At 39.9% G+C, this 17,208-nt stretch overlaps 1 protein-coding gene across 2 annotated transcripts in view; it reads left to right on the forward strand.

The window, feature by feature from the left end:
- Wdr7 (WD repeat domain 7) overlaps positions 1 to 17,208 on the forward strand; it is a 293,177-nt gene that overhangs the window by 16,212 nt on the left and 259,757 nt on the right. For both annotated transcript variants that reach the window (XM_031365861.1, XM_031365862.1), the window contains exons 5-11: positions 3,033 to 3,207; positions 4,054 to 4,130; positions 5,743 to 5,862; positions 13,128 to 13,273; positions 13,890 to 13,992; positions 16,438 to 16,579; positions 16,798 to 17,046. In XM_031365861.1, the coding sequence (XP_031221721.1) occupies positions 3,033 to 3,207; positions 4,054 to 4,130; positions 5,743 to 5,862; positions 13,128 to 13,273; positions 13,890 to 13,992; positions 16,438 to 16,579; positions 16,798 to 17,046 (1,012 nt within the window). The remainder of the gene's footprint in view (positions 1 to 3,032; positions 3,208 to 4,053; positions 4,131 to 5,742; positions 5,863 to 13,127; positions 13,274 to 13,889; positions 13,993 to 16,437; positions 16,580 to 16,797; positions 17,047 to 17,208) is intronic.

The following is a 17,208-nucleotide window of genomic DNA, read 5'->3' on the forward strand; positions in this document are numbered from 1 at the left end:
AAAAAAAAAAAAAAAAAAAAATAAACCTTTTGGCAGATTTGTGGGTATTATGGCAACTTACTCTGTCCTCCTCACTCATTCAGATCCAGAGAGGAATTTTTTAATAATAATAATAATAATAATAATAATAATAATAATAATAATAATAAATAGTATTGTTATTATCATCATCATCATCATTATTATTATTGAGACAGGGCCTGTCTACATAGCCATGACTATTCTGGAACTTACTATGTGGACCAGGCTTCTTTTGAACTGCCTGCCTTTGCCTCCAAAGTACTGGGATTAAAGTATGTGCCATTACATTGGCAAAGACTGTTTTTGTGTTTATCGAGATGACCGTTGGTGACATCTGCACTTACTGAAATGACATAAAAATAGCAATTTATTAAGCAATTCTGTGCAACATTTTACGTTAATATTTTTTGAGAACTTCATATACTTTTAGTCTATTTTCATCACCCTTCCCCACTCCCAAGTTCTCCTGGGTCCCGTTGCACACCCACTTCTCTTGTTCTTGTCCTCTTGTTCTATAATTATTATTGTTCCTACTGAGTTCAGTTAGTGTAGCCTATGTATGTACGTGGGTATAGAGGTGACTACTTGGGCATGAGGAACCTGTGAGGAGGCTTAAGGTCATTGAAGAAAACTAACTCGCCCTCCCTCAGCAGCTTGCCCTCAGCTGGGGTGGGGTGGAGTGGTAAAAAGTTAAGGTGCACTCTCTTGCACCCTCTCTTTGAGCAGCTCTGCACCCACCCAAGAGCTCTGGATTCACGAATGAAACATGCAACCTTTATATTTTAATATGCCTTAACTAGCTCAATGTCTGGTTACTTCCAAACCTCCCCACTGCTAGAACACACTCACTTCCAGTATTCCTGACTTAATACTTTCAAAAATCTATATTTTATCTCTGCTACCCCAGACCCAGCGGTGGAGTGGCCCTTGGGGTTGCTTTTCCCTGATTCCTACATGGCTGGTTCTCTGTCTTCCACAGCTCTCATGTTTATTTCCTCTTCCTTCCTTTTGTCCTGGTGAGTCTCCTTTTCCCTGTCCTGCATTTGCTCTCTGGGGATCCTCAAAGTTCTGCCTCTGTCCCCCTGTCCAGCCATTGGCCGGTGGCTCTTTATTGACCAGTCAAAAAACCAACTGTTGGCAGGGACCCGCAGTGGACATGCAAATTCCTATGTAAACACAAATCCGATCTGCAACAGTGGGGCCTTGTGAGTCCTTCATCCTCTCCTGCCAGAATGATACATGGAATGGTTATGCAGGTTTTGTGCAGCAGTCACAGTTGTTGAGAGTTCATGGGTGCAACTCCTCATCATGTCCAGCAAATAATAGAGACATCTTTTCTTAAATGCTTGGAAAACTTGGATCTCCATGTAGACATCACTCTTCCCAATATTCAAGTATCTTAAATGTAGAATCAGTATGCAGAAAAGTGTTGAGAATATAGCATTTAAGTACAGAGGCTTTTACTCTGGCAATTCTAATAACATGCCCATGCCCTCAGGAAAGCACTCTTCCCTGGTACGTCCTCTGAGCTCATTCTTTCCACAGGACACACCTTCCCCTCGTATATGTGTAGATGTGTGTGTCTGGGGGTCCCAGGAGAAAATAACAGATTATAATATGTTGAACATCAATCATCCTTCACTTCTATTCTCTGTTTACCGAATTACTAAATTTCCTTGTTGCTGTGAAAAAAAAAATACCTGCTTAGAAGCAATTTAGGGGAGGAAGAATTTATTTCAGGTTATATAGTTCAAGTGGACATAGTCTGTCATTGTTCGAAAGGCATGGTGGCAAAGATAAAGGCAGCTGATCACACTACTGTAGTTAGGAAGCAGAGGAATGAAACGATGTTCAGCTTGGTTCTCATCCACATGATGGTTCCACCCTCATTAAGGTGGGTCTTCCTTCTTCAGTTAACCCAATCTAGCAACTCCCTCGGAAGCGGGAAGGCATTTTGAATTTCTTTGTGGTTTATGCTGGCTAGTTTTATATCAACTTGGTACAAGTGAGAGTTATCTTAAAGGAGGGAACCTCAACTGCGAAAATATCTCTTAAGTCCAGTGGTGTGGGAGGGCCCAGCTGGTGGACCTGACTTCTGTAAGAAAGCAGTCGAACAAGCCATGGGGAGTAAGCAGCACCCTCCATGGCCTCTGCTTCAGCTCCTGCCTCCAGGTTCTTGCCCTGCATGAGTGCCCGCTGTCATTGTTTTTGATGATGGACTGTTATATGGGTCTGTGAGTGAAATAAGGCCTTTCTCTCCAAGTTGTTTTGGTCATGGTGATTCATCACAGCGCAAGTGACCACTAAGATGTGGTTCAACATTCTGTTGATGGGTGGACCGTGATGGATGGTGCATGCGTCACACTCACCTGCTCCTATCAGAATCGGATTGCTTCTGTGACTCACATGAGTTCCTTTTTTATTTAATTTGTTAAGCTTATTTTATTTTATTTTGTTTTATCTTATCTTAATTTGTAAGGCTTGTGTGGTGATACTTCCCCTTACGTGTGGGACTCTGACGGTGGAGGCAGGCAGATTTCTATGAATTTGATGCTAGGATAGTGTATATTGAGTGTTCCAGGCCAGCCAGAGCAGAGCAACATTGTGAGACCCTGTATCAAAACAACAACAACAACAACAACAACCAGAAAGCAAAGCAAAACAAAAAACCCCAAACAAACAAACAAATAAAACCCAAAACAAAACCCAAAATGAGTCCCCTACCTCCTCATGAAAATTTTCTGCTTTAGATGGCAGAGATAAGGATAAAAAGATTAATCATTATTTTTGCCTTGTAAGAGTTCAAAATGAGTATGTGACATTAGAAAATACTTTTTTCTTAAATATTAAAAACTAGTATAATCCAATGTGGATTTACTTATCTGCAGTGATTACTGGAGTAATGTATGTTTGCAAGAATATCTTGACATGTTTAATTAATGCCTGTCTTTCAAGTTTCTTAACTGAAGCAGTACATTTCAAAAATATTTTTTTTTAAAATTTGAGTTTAGTTCTACCAATTCTCTGTTGGGAATCAGCAAGAAGGAAGGCTCCTCTGCCACGGACACTACCCTGAGGTCCTCGTTGTGGATGCCACCAGCCTTGAGGTGCTGTACTCTTTGGTATCAAAGATCTCGCCAGACTGGATCAGCTCCATGAGCATCATCCGCTCTCACCGGACACAAGGTCAGTGTGTCACTTCTTTCAGCAGCTTGAGCATCACCTACTACTCAGTTTACTGTAACAAGCTATAATTGGTCAAAGTTAACAATTTTGGTTTATTCTTAAATTCAACAGATATTTGTTTCAGTATTTTTTTTTTTTTCGAGACAAGGTTCTCTGTGTAGCCCTGGTTGTCCTGGAACTCTGTAGACCAGGCTGGCCTCGAACTCAAAAATCTGCTTGCCTCTGCTTCCCAAGTGCTGGGATTAAAGGCGTGTGCTACCACCGCCTGGCTATTTCAGTAACTTGTGATCTGTCCCCTTCAGAATGGGTTTTAACAGCCAGGGCTATATAGAGAAACCCTGTCTCGGAAAAAAAAAACAAACAAACCAAAAACCCAAAATGGGTTTTACCTGACTTAGTACTTAACTCACAGGTGTTAGATTACCTCTCCTCAGAGCGACAGGTCACCAGGCTTTGGGAAGCGTCAACTTATGGGGGTTTTCTCCAGTGAGGCAGGCTTAGCATTGCTAGCATGTGCTGGTGATGAGAACTGTAGCTTCCTGTGTGTTTCTAGGTTCTGGTCTTAGCTCTTGCTAAGAGGCACCATTTCTCTTGGAGACAGTGAAGAGAAAAGATAAAATTGAATGAACATCTGTAACCGTGCTTACACTCAGTTAGTACAGCTAGTGAAGCCTTTCATTGGGGTAAACATAATCTTTTTTTCAGAAAAGAACACTAATGTAAACACTGAGTTTCTATTATTCTAAGCACAGGGCACCGTGTTTTTCTTCATGAGATCAGACTGTTGTAATGTTAGAGGAAAGCATGCTGTGCTTTACCTTGGCTTCTTGTCTCTCCCTGGTTTAGAGGACACTGTGGTAGCGCTCTCCGTGACGGGTATTCTGAAGGTGTGGATTGTTACCTCTGAAATTAGCGGAATGCAGGTGAGATGGGCAGTGATATCTATCTTTATTATTTTATCATTTAAACTTTGTAGGATTCGTGTTAGTCACTTAATTTTTTTTTAAAGTAAAAAGTGTTTCTATTGAAATAATCACATGCACATATTAGAAGAGATCCTTAGTTTGTTTGCTACTGTGAGTGAACTATTTTCCTCTGTTCTGATGGAAGATTTGCTCCATCAAGGATATAAAATATGGAGGAAATAGAGAAAGGATGGAAGGAACTGAAGGGTTTGCACCTCATAGGAAGAACAACAATGTGAACCAACCAGATCCCCCATAGCTCCCAGGGACTAAACCACCAACCAAAGAGTTCACATGGAGGGACTCATGGCTCCAGGAGCATATGTAGCAGAGGATGGCCTAGTTGGTCATCAATAGGAGAGGCCCTTGGTCCTGTGAAGACTCGATGCCCCATTGTAGGGAAATGCCAGGATGGTGAGGTGGGAGAGGGTAGGTGGGTGGGAAAGGGGAAGGGAGGATGGGATAGGGGACTTCTGGAGGGGAAACCAGGAAGGGGGATAACATTTGAAATGTAAATAAATAAAATATCCAATAAAAAAAAGGAAATATATCATCCAGGATATGCAGTAGAAAAATGTAAGAGGTGTTTTCCTCCTGCTTTTGTTTAAAATAAAAGTTAGAAGGGCTTGCTTGAGTGAACTAAATAACAACTCATTTTAGTCACTTTTGCATGCTCTGACAGCACAGTGACAGAGTGCCTGACAGATGCAGACTGAGGGAAGGAGGAGTGGCTTACTCTGTGGCTTTGGAGACTTCAGTATGTAGTCCTCGGCATGACTGACTGGCCAGTAGCGAGCGACATCATTGCTGCAGAAGTGTGCAGAGGGCAAGGTGTCTGTTCACCCTGGGGCTGCAGGAGGCAGAGAGTCAGGAAGTGACTTAGGACCAGGTAGAATATTCAAAGGTGTGCCTCCAGCGACCAACTTCAACTGCACACACCTCCTAAAGTTTCCAGTGCCTCCTGGTATCAGCATAGGGTGCAGAGTACAGCTTAACAGTTGAGCAGTGGGGACATTTCATATTCAAAAACCAACATCATCAAAAAAAAAAAACAAAACAAAAAAACAAAAAAACCCACCACCAACAACAAAAAACCCCAAATCATAAAAGCCATTTTTACTCTTCTTTCATAGTCATATGGACTAGAATAATTATTTACTTTTGACAAGAAAGATCAGCTTCCTAACAATATTGATATTTTTCACTTCAGTTAGGGAACTATTAGTGTTGAACTTGGAAAAGACTGGAAGAATTAATCAGTTTTTTAAAAACTTAAGTATTTATAACCATAGGATTACTGTAAAATTCAAATCACCTTTCATTTCCAGTGAGGATGTTCTGACTTACCATCAGGGTTGAGATGTTGGGCAGCTTTGTAGCAGACACTTTTGTCCCCCTTCTCTTAAGAGTACACTTCTGCTGCTGTGACTCTCGGCTTCTACCCAAGGGTTTAAAACGATGAATGTAGCACATAGTACTTTTGTTCCTTGGTGTGGTATCTTTATTGTTTTGTGATGATTTTAATTATTATATGTTATTCCTGAGACTTTGTAAATCTTTTTCTTTTCAGGATACTGAGCCAATATTTGAGGAGGAATCCAAACCAATTTATTGTCAGAATTGCCAAAGCATCTCTTTTTGTGCATTCACACAGAGGTCACTTTTGGTTGTATGCTCCAAATACTGGCGGGTAAGTTGAAAATATGAAGTCTTATTTTTATCAAGAGATAATCCCAAGGATGTACGGGACACAAGACTTGTCAGTCATTTGGAACTCCCATTTGGCTCTGACACTTTTTTGAGCAATTGGGACTTATTTCTATGTAGCAATCTTTTTGTTTTACTCCGTGGAATGAATGGTTTAATCTATTTTATTGGTCTTAATTTTTACTTTATTATGACTTAGTTATTGTGTAAGTGGTGGTAATGAGGCCTCTGTAGGGTGGACATTTCTCTTTATAGTATGTCACAAAACCTAAATAATACATGCTTCCTGGCTTCTTCAAATTGGAAGTCTTAACTCTATCACTGGACAGCTAATGATGAGAGGAGGAATTTCCCATCATTGCTTGTCTTGGCAATAGAATATAACAGAAAATTAGCCAGTGTGTTTTGAACATTTGTTCTGTACTTAGCAATTTTCAAAACTTCCATGTATTTAAAAATTTATTCCTTTTTTTGTGATTTTAATAAAATTCCATCATTTTCCCACTCCTCCCTCGAAACTCTCCCATATATTCCTCCTTTCTTTGTTTCATATTTATGGCCTCTTCTCATTAATCACACACACACACACACACACACACACACACACACACATTCCTAAATACATGAACACAACCTGTTCAATCTGTGTAATGTTATTTGAATGTATGTGTTCAAGACTGACCATCTAGCATTAGATGGCGAAATGGTGTGCCTTTCCTTGGGTCAGACTGTTTCTCCAGCTCTCAGCATGCCTCAGTTTCCTGCCTTGTGGGCCACATGTCTGCTGTTGTCTTTGTTCAGCTCATGTTCAGGCAGTCATGCCGCCGAGGCTCCATGGTGTAGCTTCTGACAGTTCTGGGAGATGTAATTTCAGAGCAAAACCCCTGCTCCTTGGGCTCTTACAATTTCCACCCACCCAGCGATCATTCTGCAATGGTCTCTGAGCCTTAGGTGAGGGAGTTATTTTGTAGATGTATCCTTTGGGACTGGACTCCACACCTTTGTTTTTTGATTGATTGTGGTTTTCTGTAATGGTTTGCATCTGTTGCAAAAGAGGTCTCTTTGCTGTAGGGTAAGGACAAATATTTGGAATTTAGCTAGGGATTATGCTGGCTGAGTACTTTCAGTACTTATACCATCTGAGGAAAGGGTGCCAGTTATTTAAATCTGCTTAACAAATAATCACTGGAAAACTTACATTACAGTAGTAGAAATGTGTTCTTGTCCAGTTTCCTGAGGGACCAGGGCTTAGTTTACTGGGCACTTCTGTTGCAGGAAATATTTAAAAAGCTATCCTGCCATCTCTCTTGCCCTCTCCGGTCCATGTTCCTGCTCTAGTATGGGTACTGGCAGGCCACAACACTACGTCCTGGCAGGGTCCCACTTGGCCTCTTATCACCGCTGAGCTACTCTCTTTCAGCTAGCCAGTTCATCTTGCTTCCATGCAATACCCCACACACCCCATGACCAGCCATCTCAAAACCTAGTTACCCAGGGGAAACATGACTCTTAAAGCTTAATTATCTAATCAGATTTATATAACAATAAGATCACAATTTACAAGATGCCAATACAATAATTTCAGAGCCAATTGGTAAAGATAAAGTGTTAATCCAATTATTCTAACCTTGTGAAAGTCCTAGCTACTTGTGGCTGTTTAAAACCATGTGTGATCCAGATCATCTTCCTGTTTGCCTGCCTCTATTTTGTCTTCTTTCCTTCCCCTCTCCTGTGACCCCTCCCGCAAACTCCTAGTTCCACCTCCCTTATCCTGTCCAATCACAGGCCTGCCACTGCCCTAATGTGATTGGACAGAAAATCCTACAATATTTCACCCTTTCTGTTTAATTAAAAAAAAAAAAAAGACTTTCTCTCAAAATATAAATTGAACACAACTATTACCACTTTGTAAATTATATGGTATAACATAGATATAACACCCAGTCTAACATTTTTGCCAATAAAATTGAACACTGTCCTCTATCCTAACTTAAAAGACTATAGTTCTGCACCTGGCTATGTCCTGGCTTTAGATTGAATGTCAACTGAAAACTATCCTCGTAAATCTGTTCCTCTCAAAGTAAAAAGCCTGTGTTGGCTAGGACTATGTAGTTTTTTAACCCTATTAGAAATCCAAGAACGACTGATAATAGCTGAAAATATATAGGAAGCCTAACATAGCTTCCAAAATGTAGCCAGTTGATAGAGACTGCTGAACACATGGACAGTCCTTTACTTCAAAACTTTGGAGCATCAGTCTTCAGCCTTCGGGCCAGGGTCGTCTGACAGACCTAGAGAAACAGGAATGTTAAGGACTAGCCTACTCTGTCTTAGCAGAATTAAGCTGTCCTAAACCTGTAATTGTGTCCTTTCTTTGGACAGTATGTCTGTAGATGAAGAGGCAATTCTTATCTAGTTGTCATGCCACAACTGGAGAAACTCATAGATGCTCAATTTCTTCTTTGAATCCAAGAAAGGGAAAGCTGTCAGGAGCAGACTAGTCTCAACAAGTGAAGAAATAACATTAAACATTACATTCTGTGGATTTCTGATGTTTTTGAAAACCAACTATCTATGTAAAGTAATTTGGACTGTTGTCCATTAACTACTCTCAGCTATTTCTAGTTAAAATCTTGAAAATACTCTAACAATAAACTCAGGGCCATGAATTTGTTATTTGGCCCTAAACTCACAGGCTTAACCATTTCAGATCTGTTTATAATAACAGCAAAAGAAAGACTGGTCTAAGCCCTGTACTTTCAAATATTTAGTATCAGTAAAAGAAATTTATACCAATGATAATCTTGATATTGTATCAAAATAAATTCTGTACCAAATAAGAACTTATGACTTCAATGTAGTAACAATCATAAAGATTTCTACCAAATGAGACTATGGCTATACAATCAATTCTAGTTATTTCCTCCCTGTTCCAAATATGACCAATTCTACATTCCCTAGAAAGGCAACCTATTAATAACCCTCTCCAGCCCCGAAGCCCAGGGAACTGGGGTGATGACGCTTCATAACATTTTCAAGCTGAACATGGGTGTTGAGATATTATGAAGAGGGTGGGAAAGGTAGGGAAAACAGGATTGATTAGTCTCTGATGTTTGTGTCTTGACTGGATCTGGCTGAAGTCCTGGACATCAGGAGTTCAAACAGGCCAGTTCAGCATGTCTGACAAGGAAATTCACCAAGGCTGTATATTCTGTAATATATAAATCTCAAAAAAAAAATTCAGTATCATCAAGGTATGTTTTTGTGTTTGATTTTTCTGGAATCTAGTCCTCTGAGGTCTCTCTTCATCATATCTGATCCATATAACTCTGGAAGGTATAAATACCTTATTCACCTTTTCCAAAAACACAAAGACAAAACCTTTTTCCCAAAGCAGCATATCCTTGAGCCAGTAATCAGAAGAACTTTTTTTTCACCTCTCTCCCAGAGGAGTAATATAACCACAAAACTCAACATCACACCCATTTTGAAAATTAAAGCAATCTAAAGCAAATGAAATAAACTAAAATACTGTATGTGCCTATACTTAGGCCTTTCTTATGTTGCCAAGAGGATATAAAACCCAATATTCCCATGGAGTCCATGTTAGACAGAATATGAGCATCCTGTGAGGCAAGTTATCTTTATACCATCTTAATACAATTGATTCACACTTCTTTCTGTACCCACTTATAAGCAGGCAGCTGGTCAAAGCAGGATTTAAACCCAGAACTTCTGTGGCGCCCACGATGGACAGAATTTGAGTATCTTCTTAAGATGTATTAGAGCAATATATCTTTATATCATGTATCTGTTTGGCTCTCTGCCTAGAGCCACAGGCATTTATTTTATTAATACCCCTTAAAATGCCTGAATTTTCCAAAGGCTGCCATCACAGTCTCTTTGCAGACTTGGATTTCATTTGCAAGTTTAGTGTTGGAGGATCTCCTGTGCTTCCTTTTCTGACAGTTAGGCCTTTCATCTCTCTGGTGAATGAAGACATTCTTCCCAGTCTTATTCCTTGAGTGATAGCCTGTAGTCCTCTCACTGGAGCTGCCCTCAGAGGCTAGCAGGGTTCTCCCCCAGAAAGTGAACAAGTAAAGGTAATTTGAAGATGCTCTTGATCATGGAAATGAGAACTCATGCCTTTCTCTATGTTCTAGAAACAAAATATGTTCTAGAAACTGACAGAAAATCTAGTATGTACTGATCCAAGGAGGGTGTTAGGTGGGCACATCTCAGAAGCTGCCTACCATGGTAGGAGCAGTTGCTTTTCTTACTTTGAAATATAAATTTATTTTTATGTGCATGAATATTTCCTGCACGTTTGTCTGTGTACCAATGTGTATAGTAGATGACAACACAGAGGCCCTCAGCTTGTCAGGAGCAGAGACTAAGAAACTTGGAGTACTCAGCCTTAAATGGGACATACCACACCTCTCTCCTCAAGGGTCATGGATCTGTGTGAATGGAGGTGGCAGAAAGATATAAGAGTCAGAAGTAGTCCATGATTTCAGTGACACAGTGCCTTCCAGACACAGCAGGGAAGCTGCACATGTTAACCAACAGTGTTGTGACAGCATGCATGATATGTCCTGCAGCCAGACAAAATCATGGCATGGAGCAGGGGAGATGGACGTGAAATCCTACCATAGCTGAGGAGCTGTTGGCATTCCATGGCTACTGGGAAGGGCAAACTTTGTTTTCTTTAATGATATGACACCTGGTCTATTGACCACACTCTAGGGCAGCCTCAGTCCTAGGGGGGAGTCAGCTAATGCAAACTGGACTTAGATTGGTCTAAGAGATGGAGGAATGAAGTTTGTTGGGTAGGGAGGTGAGGCATCCTGGAGAATTTGGGGGAAGAGAGATGAATATGATCCAATAACATGGAATGAAATGCTCAAAGAATTAATTAAAACCTTGTAAAATACTTACTTGAGCTAGAATGGCTTCATTTTCTTACTTAGTAAGAAAAGATGTTTATGATGCATATGTGGATAACTTGTTCATTGTTGGAAAAAGCTTGTATGAGGAAGAATAAAAATATAAATAAACCACTAGGAAAATGGATAAAACTATTTCAGAAAAGAAGAGAGCCAGGTGGTTAGTAAATGTAAGAGAAGTGCAGTTTTGTCGTAGGAGACGTGCGTCTAAGAAGAGAGCTGCAACTGGAGAGTCGGTGAGTGGCTGAGAGTTTTGCTCTGTAATAACAAGGAGTGGCGATCTGCTCACAGTGCCCAAATGAGAAGCCAGGTGTTCCTGCAGATGTCCATAGACCTACCCTGAGGAGAGAGGAGTCAGGAGGACCCCTGGGGCCTAGGTGAGAGGAGAGCTCCAAGTTCAGGAGAGAAGCTGCCTCAAAGGAGCAGGTAAAGAGTGAGGGAGGACGATACCTGCCACCCCGAACACACACATAATCGGAGCCTTCAACTCACCAGAACGACTTTGCAGACCTCCAGAATTTGCCACTTTTAGTATGGTCATATAACGTGTGTGTGTGTGTGTGTGTGTGTGTATGTGTGTATGTGTGTGTGTGTCTTCCATACTATCGTGACACATTTTACTTTTTTTCAGTCACTCAATGGCTACCTTCATGCTTAAAAAAAAACTACTCACAGTTTTAGTAAAAACATGCAATAAAGGTAGCCGTGGGAGAGCAGGTTAAGGCTAGAGCTCCTTCAATGGCTGATTCCTAAAGTGCTGCTTATGATTCCCTGGAAGATCACATTACATTGATATGACTGAACATGCACTTTAAGCGAGCATCCTTTCCCCTAGAGTAGTAAGGACTTCTCTCACAAGAACCGATCACCTCTTGTTTGTGATGCAGTTGAGGCACTGGATAACAGTTCCGACAAGCAGTAGTACAAATAAAAAGCATAAAACAAACAAACTAAAACTTATCTAGAGAGCTTTGTAATCTGAAATACTCTTAAATCGGGCCTCAAACTTGATGTGTAGCTGGGATCGACCTCAAGCTTCTAACCCTCTAGCCTGCACTTGAGCGCTGGGGTTGGCGTTGCAGACCTGGTTTCTATAGCGGTAGAGATGGAGCCCTGGGGTCTCTTGCATGCTAGGCAGTCACTCTACTGAGTTATATTCCTAGCCAAAGGTCATTGTTTTCTCTGAAGAAGAGTAACATAAAAGACGGTGAGAATGAATTCTCACTCCCCTTGAGCAAAATATAGAATGTACTTTTATCAAGTATTGCAAGTATTGGAAGTAGTACAAAGAACTAGTCTGTTAGGAAATGGAAGTGTAGGGGTGTTATACCTCCTAGTTTTATTATGTATTGGTACATACCTATTTCTTTTATCTCACTCTCCCCTTTCTTCCTTTCTTTCCCTTCTTTTCTTTTTTCCTTTCCTTTCCTTTCTTTTCTTTTCTTTTCCTTTCTTTTCTTTTCTTTTCTTTTCTTTTCTGTTTTTGAGACAGGGTATTGTTATGTAGCCCTGTCTGACCTGCAAGTCCTATCGAGACACCACTAGCCTCAAACTCATAGAGATCCACCGGCCTCTGCTGAATTACTGCTGTGCACCATACCCAGTTTCTGATATATGACATCAAACAAGTGTTGCTAGTGTCCTCTGTATCCCTCTCCTGATGGTAGATCAGGACTCCAAGAGCTGCCTGCCTGTGTCCTTTAGTGGTTCTGAGGGTCAGATAAGATAATTATAAATGTACCTGTGAACTTCATGTGCTTTGTAAAAGTAAGTCTATGCAAGGCCACTAGATGCTGTTCCTAGTAAAGTTATAGCACCTTGGCCTTTCCATGCAGAATTATTAAATATTAAAGTGGAGCCCTTTAACTTCCTATTCATAATAATAATTTCAGAACACTGCTGCAGTAAGGCCAAGCAAGATTATTCTACTGAGCAGAAAGTAATATAATGTCAGAGTATATTATGTGCTGTAGACGGCGGGGTTCCTACTGTTTGCCTTTATCCAAGGTGTACATCCTTCCTCAACATACAGATGACTAAGGATTCCTGGTCCTTTGCTGGGAACACACCTGCTGCACTTGACCTAGTTCAGTGTCTGCCAGAAGTCACCCAGAGTGGGACCTATGATGACTGCCCCAGATCTCACAGAGAAAATACCTTCATCTGCTGAATCATATTTTAAAAGCCTGAGTTTGTTAAATATGTTTTCAGAAGTTTTCTTTGAGGTGAAATGTTATTCTGTCTTACTTAAATCATAACCATCTGGAATAAATTAAAATTGTGAATTTTTCTTTTCTCCTAGGTGTTCGATGCTGGCGACTACTCCCTGTTGTGTTCAGGTCCTAGTGAAAATGGACAGACGTGGACTGGAGGGGACTTTGTGTCTGCAGACAAAGTCATCATTTGGACTGAAAATGGGCAGAGTTACATTTACAAACTTCCTGCCAGGTATGAAATAGATATGTTAAGATTTTAGTTAAATGTAAAGGATTCAGATGGATTAAGCTTCAGGATGTCTCAAGGCTGTGTATAATAATTAAACTGTGTATAATCCCAGTTTAACTTCTAGGTACAAAGAAACAGGCAAATTTTTTACACTTACTTATTTACTGTATGTGTGTATGTGCATGTGTGCAGGTCAGAGGACAACTCATGGGCATCAGTTCTCCTTCCAGATAGGTTCCAGGGACTAAACTCAGGCTGTCAGACTCGGCAGCAAACTCTTACCTGTGAGATGTCTCAGGAGCCTTCAAAAGATGTTTTTTAAAGTTATTTAATCCATATTTAAATTTATTGAAACTTAAAAATTCCATTTTGTCTGTTGTCATAAACCTTGGAATAAAGTATTTCATATCATTTATTTTATAATTTTATTTAATTTTGAGACAGGCTCTCACTATGTAGCTCTGGCTGTCCTCTAACTCACTGTGCAGACCAGGCTGGCTTTGAACACACAGAGTGCTGCATGCCTCTGCTTCCAAGTGCTGGAGGCACTAAAGGTGTGTGCCACCATGCCTTGCCATTCTATGGGTATTTTAAGTGGATATTTACTTTCCTGTTTCAGTTGCCTTCCAGCTAGTGATTCATTCCGCAGTGATGTGGGGAAAGCGGTTGAAAATTTGATTCCTCCTGTGCAGCATAGCCTCTTGGATCAGAAAGATAAAGAGGTAAAGTTCTTCAGGTACCATTTGTCATTGATTACATTGATGGTGTATAGGCACTCCAGAGATTCCGAGAGATCCAGCATAGTGTTAGATTTCACAAACATTGATATGGTGAGGTACAAGCACATTTCAAAATTTGCAGATTTTTAATATGCAATTTAACTATTAAGTAGTACCTGCCTTTATGTAAGAATACAAGTGATCTTATACTGATTATTTATTAGAATTGGCTTTTTATAAAATTCATATTGACCACTAAGTTATTTTATACTTATATGTTAATGCTGACTCATGCTGTTTGCTGTTTGAGTTATGCATTGCAGTCTCTCTCAAATCAAGTAGTGACTCAAAAACCTGGATATTAAAAATAAAAATTAAAGTTTTTTCTGTATTGAAATAGAAACTCCCTGTGTTTTCTAAAAGCCTGTTTTACTATTTATAATTGAGTTGTGTGGGCCAGAGAGATGGCTCAGTGGCTAAGAACATTTGTTGCTCTTCCAGAGGGTTTGAGTTCAGTTCCCAGTACCTTCATGGAGGCTCACAACTGACACTACCTGTGGTCCTACGGGAACCAAAACCCTTTTCTCATCTTTATGGGCAGCAGACAACATGTGGTGCACAGTGCTGCAGGCAAAGACTCATACACAGAAAATAAAAGAAAGTTGAAATGTAGTAGCACTGATACTAGATTGTGTACTCTGGTCTCTGGGAGAGGAGAGTCTCGTATGCTTTGTTTTGGGTTCTGGGTTCCAGTCTTATCATTCTGAACCTTATGTCCCACCCATCAAAGGAGGCATGGTAAGTAGAAGGGAAATGTTTTTTTGTCTATGAATATTTTAAATATGGAATTTGTACATCTAGGTGTATGTTAAAATCCTATATAAATTATTTTCTTTCTACTTTCTTGAACTCCTACTTGGTACCTTCCAGTTTGGTCAGTCACTCTAGCTAAACTAAGGGATAGTGATGTGTATGAAAACTCCTGCGTTAATGAAGCATAACGTACTGTGTTAGTTACATTCCATGTTGCTCTCACAGAATACTTAACAGCAGGTAAAGGAAGCAGGTGTGCTCTGCCATGTAATTGGAGGATCCAGTCTGTCCTGGTGAGGAAATCTAAGACAGCAGCCGAAAGCAGCTGGCTACGTTGCTTCCGGAATCAGAATGGTGGCGTTCAGCTTGCCTTCTGTTTCATGCAGTCCTGACCCAGCCTGGGGAAGTCTAGAAGATCCTTTACATATTCAGAGGCCTCTGTCTTTACTGATTCTCCATACTATCATGCTGTCAATCGTTATTGACCATCATGTGCACGTGATTTTCTTTAAATATCAGCTATCTAGTATGTACTATTATATTTTAAATTGAAATGTATGTGTGATATACTGAGAAACACTCAGACACTGAAATGTGATATTGGTTCTTGTAGCTTCTATAGCAACTCCATGTTAAGTGTGTAGTTTTAAATTAAAACCATCAAAGTTTAAGTACAGTTAAAATACTTGTCTATGTATACTATAGATAAATTCTAGAGGCCAGTAATTTTTATGATGCAATCATATATATATGTATATATATTTGTTATGTTTTAGATTTCATACATGATTACTGTATTTTCATCATTTCTACCTTGTGTTTTCCCAGCCCACCTTCTGAGAACTATGTCTCTTGGCTCCCTCTCAACCCAATGGCTTCCTCTTCTTGTTCCACTGTTACACACATGGATTGTTCAACCAGATGGCTTCCTCCTCTTGTTCCACTGTTACACACATGCCCTTGTTACATTGTTACACACATGCGATTGCTCAACCCGATGGCTTCCTCCTCTTGTTCCACTGTTACACACATGCCCTTGTTCCACTGTTACATACATGCGATTGTTCAACCCTACTGCTTCCTCCTCTTGTTACATTATTACACACATGCCCTTGTTACATTGTTACACACATGCGATTGTTCAACCAGATGGCTTCCTCCTCTTGTTACATTGTTACACACATGCGATTGTCAGACAATCTGCTGAGTCCACTTAGTGTTGTTCCTGTTTGGAGCTCTTTTTTTTTAATTTTTTTTTTTTTTAAAAGTACAGACTTCTTTTTGGTTAAGAGTGACTTGATTTCTAGATTAATTATTTAACAACAAATAAGTAACTTTCCCTGTGATTGGTAGCCACTTTTTATAAAGTTGAACACAAGACTCTACACAGTAGTTTTAGAGAAATGTTATAGAGTTTTTTATTCCTTTAGCATTTATGTTCTGTAGTTAACAAGAATATTAACACTATTAAACTACATAAAAATACACTGAATAATCATGCTGGAAGCACTTTTAAAACTGGGGTATGCTCAAAGCATCGAAATACCTTAATATGAATACACCTTAATCTATAAGAGATTTGAATTCCAAATGTAGCTAAAGACGCTTGAATTCTCTTTTCCTTTTTTCTGGCAGTTGGTAATTTGTCCTCCTGTTACTCGGTTTTTCTATGGATGCAAGGAATATTTGCATAAGCTACTAATTCAGGGCGATTCTTCTGGAAGGTTAAACATCTGGAACATAGCAGACATAGCAGATAAACAGGAGGCTGATGAAGGTAATGCTGAGTCTGCACATTGTGTTTGTAATTTGTATACTATCACAGTCTGAAGCATAACAATTGAAAATATTAGTGTATCACTTTCTTCTAAGTATCATATTTTATCAAAGTAGACATTCAGTACAATACTGAATCAACGAACTTTACTTATTTAATGTTATTACTATTTTTTAAACATGAATGTATTTATTTTATGTGACACCAAACCTCTACAGGGCTAAAGATGACAACTTGTATTAGTTTGCAAGAGGCATTTGACAAGCTGAAGCCTTGCCCTGCTGGGATTATCGATCAGCTAAGTGTGATTCCCAACAGCAATGAACCTCTTAAAGTAACTGCGAGCGTCTACATACCAGCACACGGGCGACTCGTCTGTGGCCGGGAAGATGGAAGCATCATTATTGTGCCTGCCACCCAGACGGCCATAGTTCAGCTACTGCAAGGAGAGCACATGCTCAGGAGAGGTACTCGGAAGGCCTACCTATGTGCACTGGGTTCTGAGAGCTCTGAACGCTGATGCGGAGAATCTCTCCATGCTGTAGTTTAAGAAATAAGACCAGTTGGTCTATTGCTAGTGTGATTGGTAGTATACGTTCAGTTAAAATTTAAATATCTGTTATTGCAAT

Source organism: Mastomys coucha, unplaced genomic scaffold, assembly GCF_008632895.1.
Source record: "Mastomys coucha isolate ucsf_1 unplaced genomic scaffold, UCSF_Mcou_1 pScaffold13, whole genome shotgun sequence".
In the NCBI taxonomy this organism is placed as follows: Eukaryota; Metazoa; Chordata; class Mammalia; order Rodentia; family Muridae; genus Mastomys; species Mastomys coucha.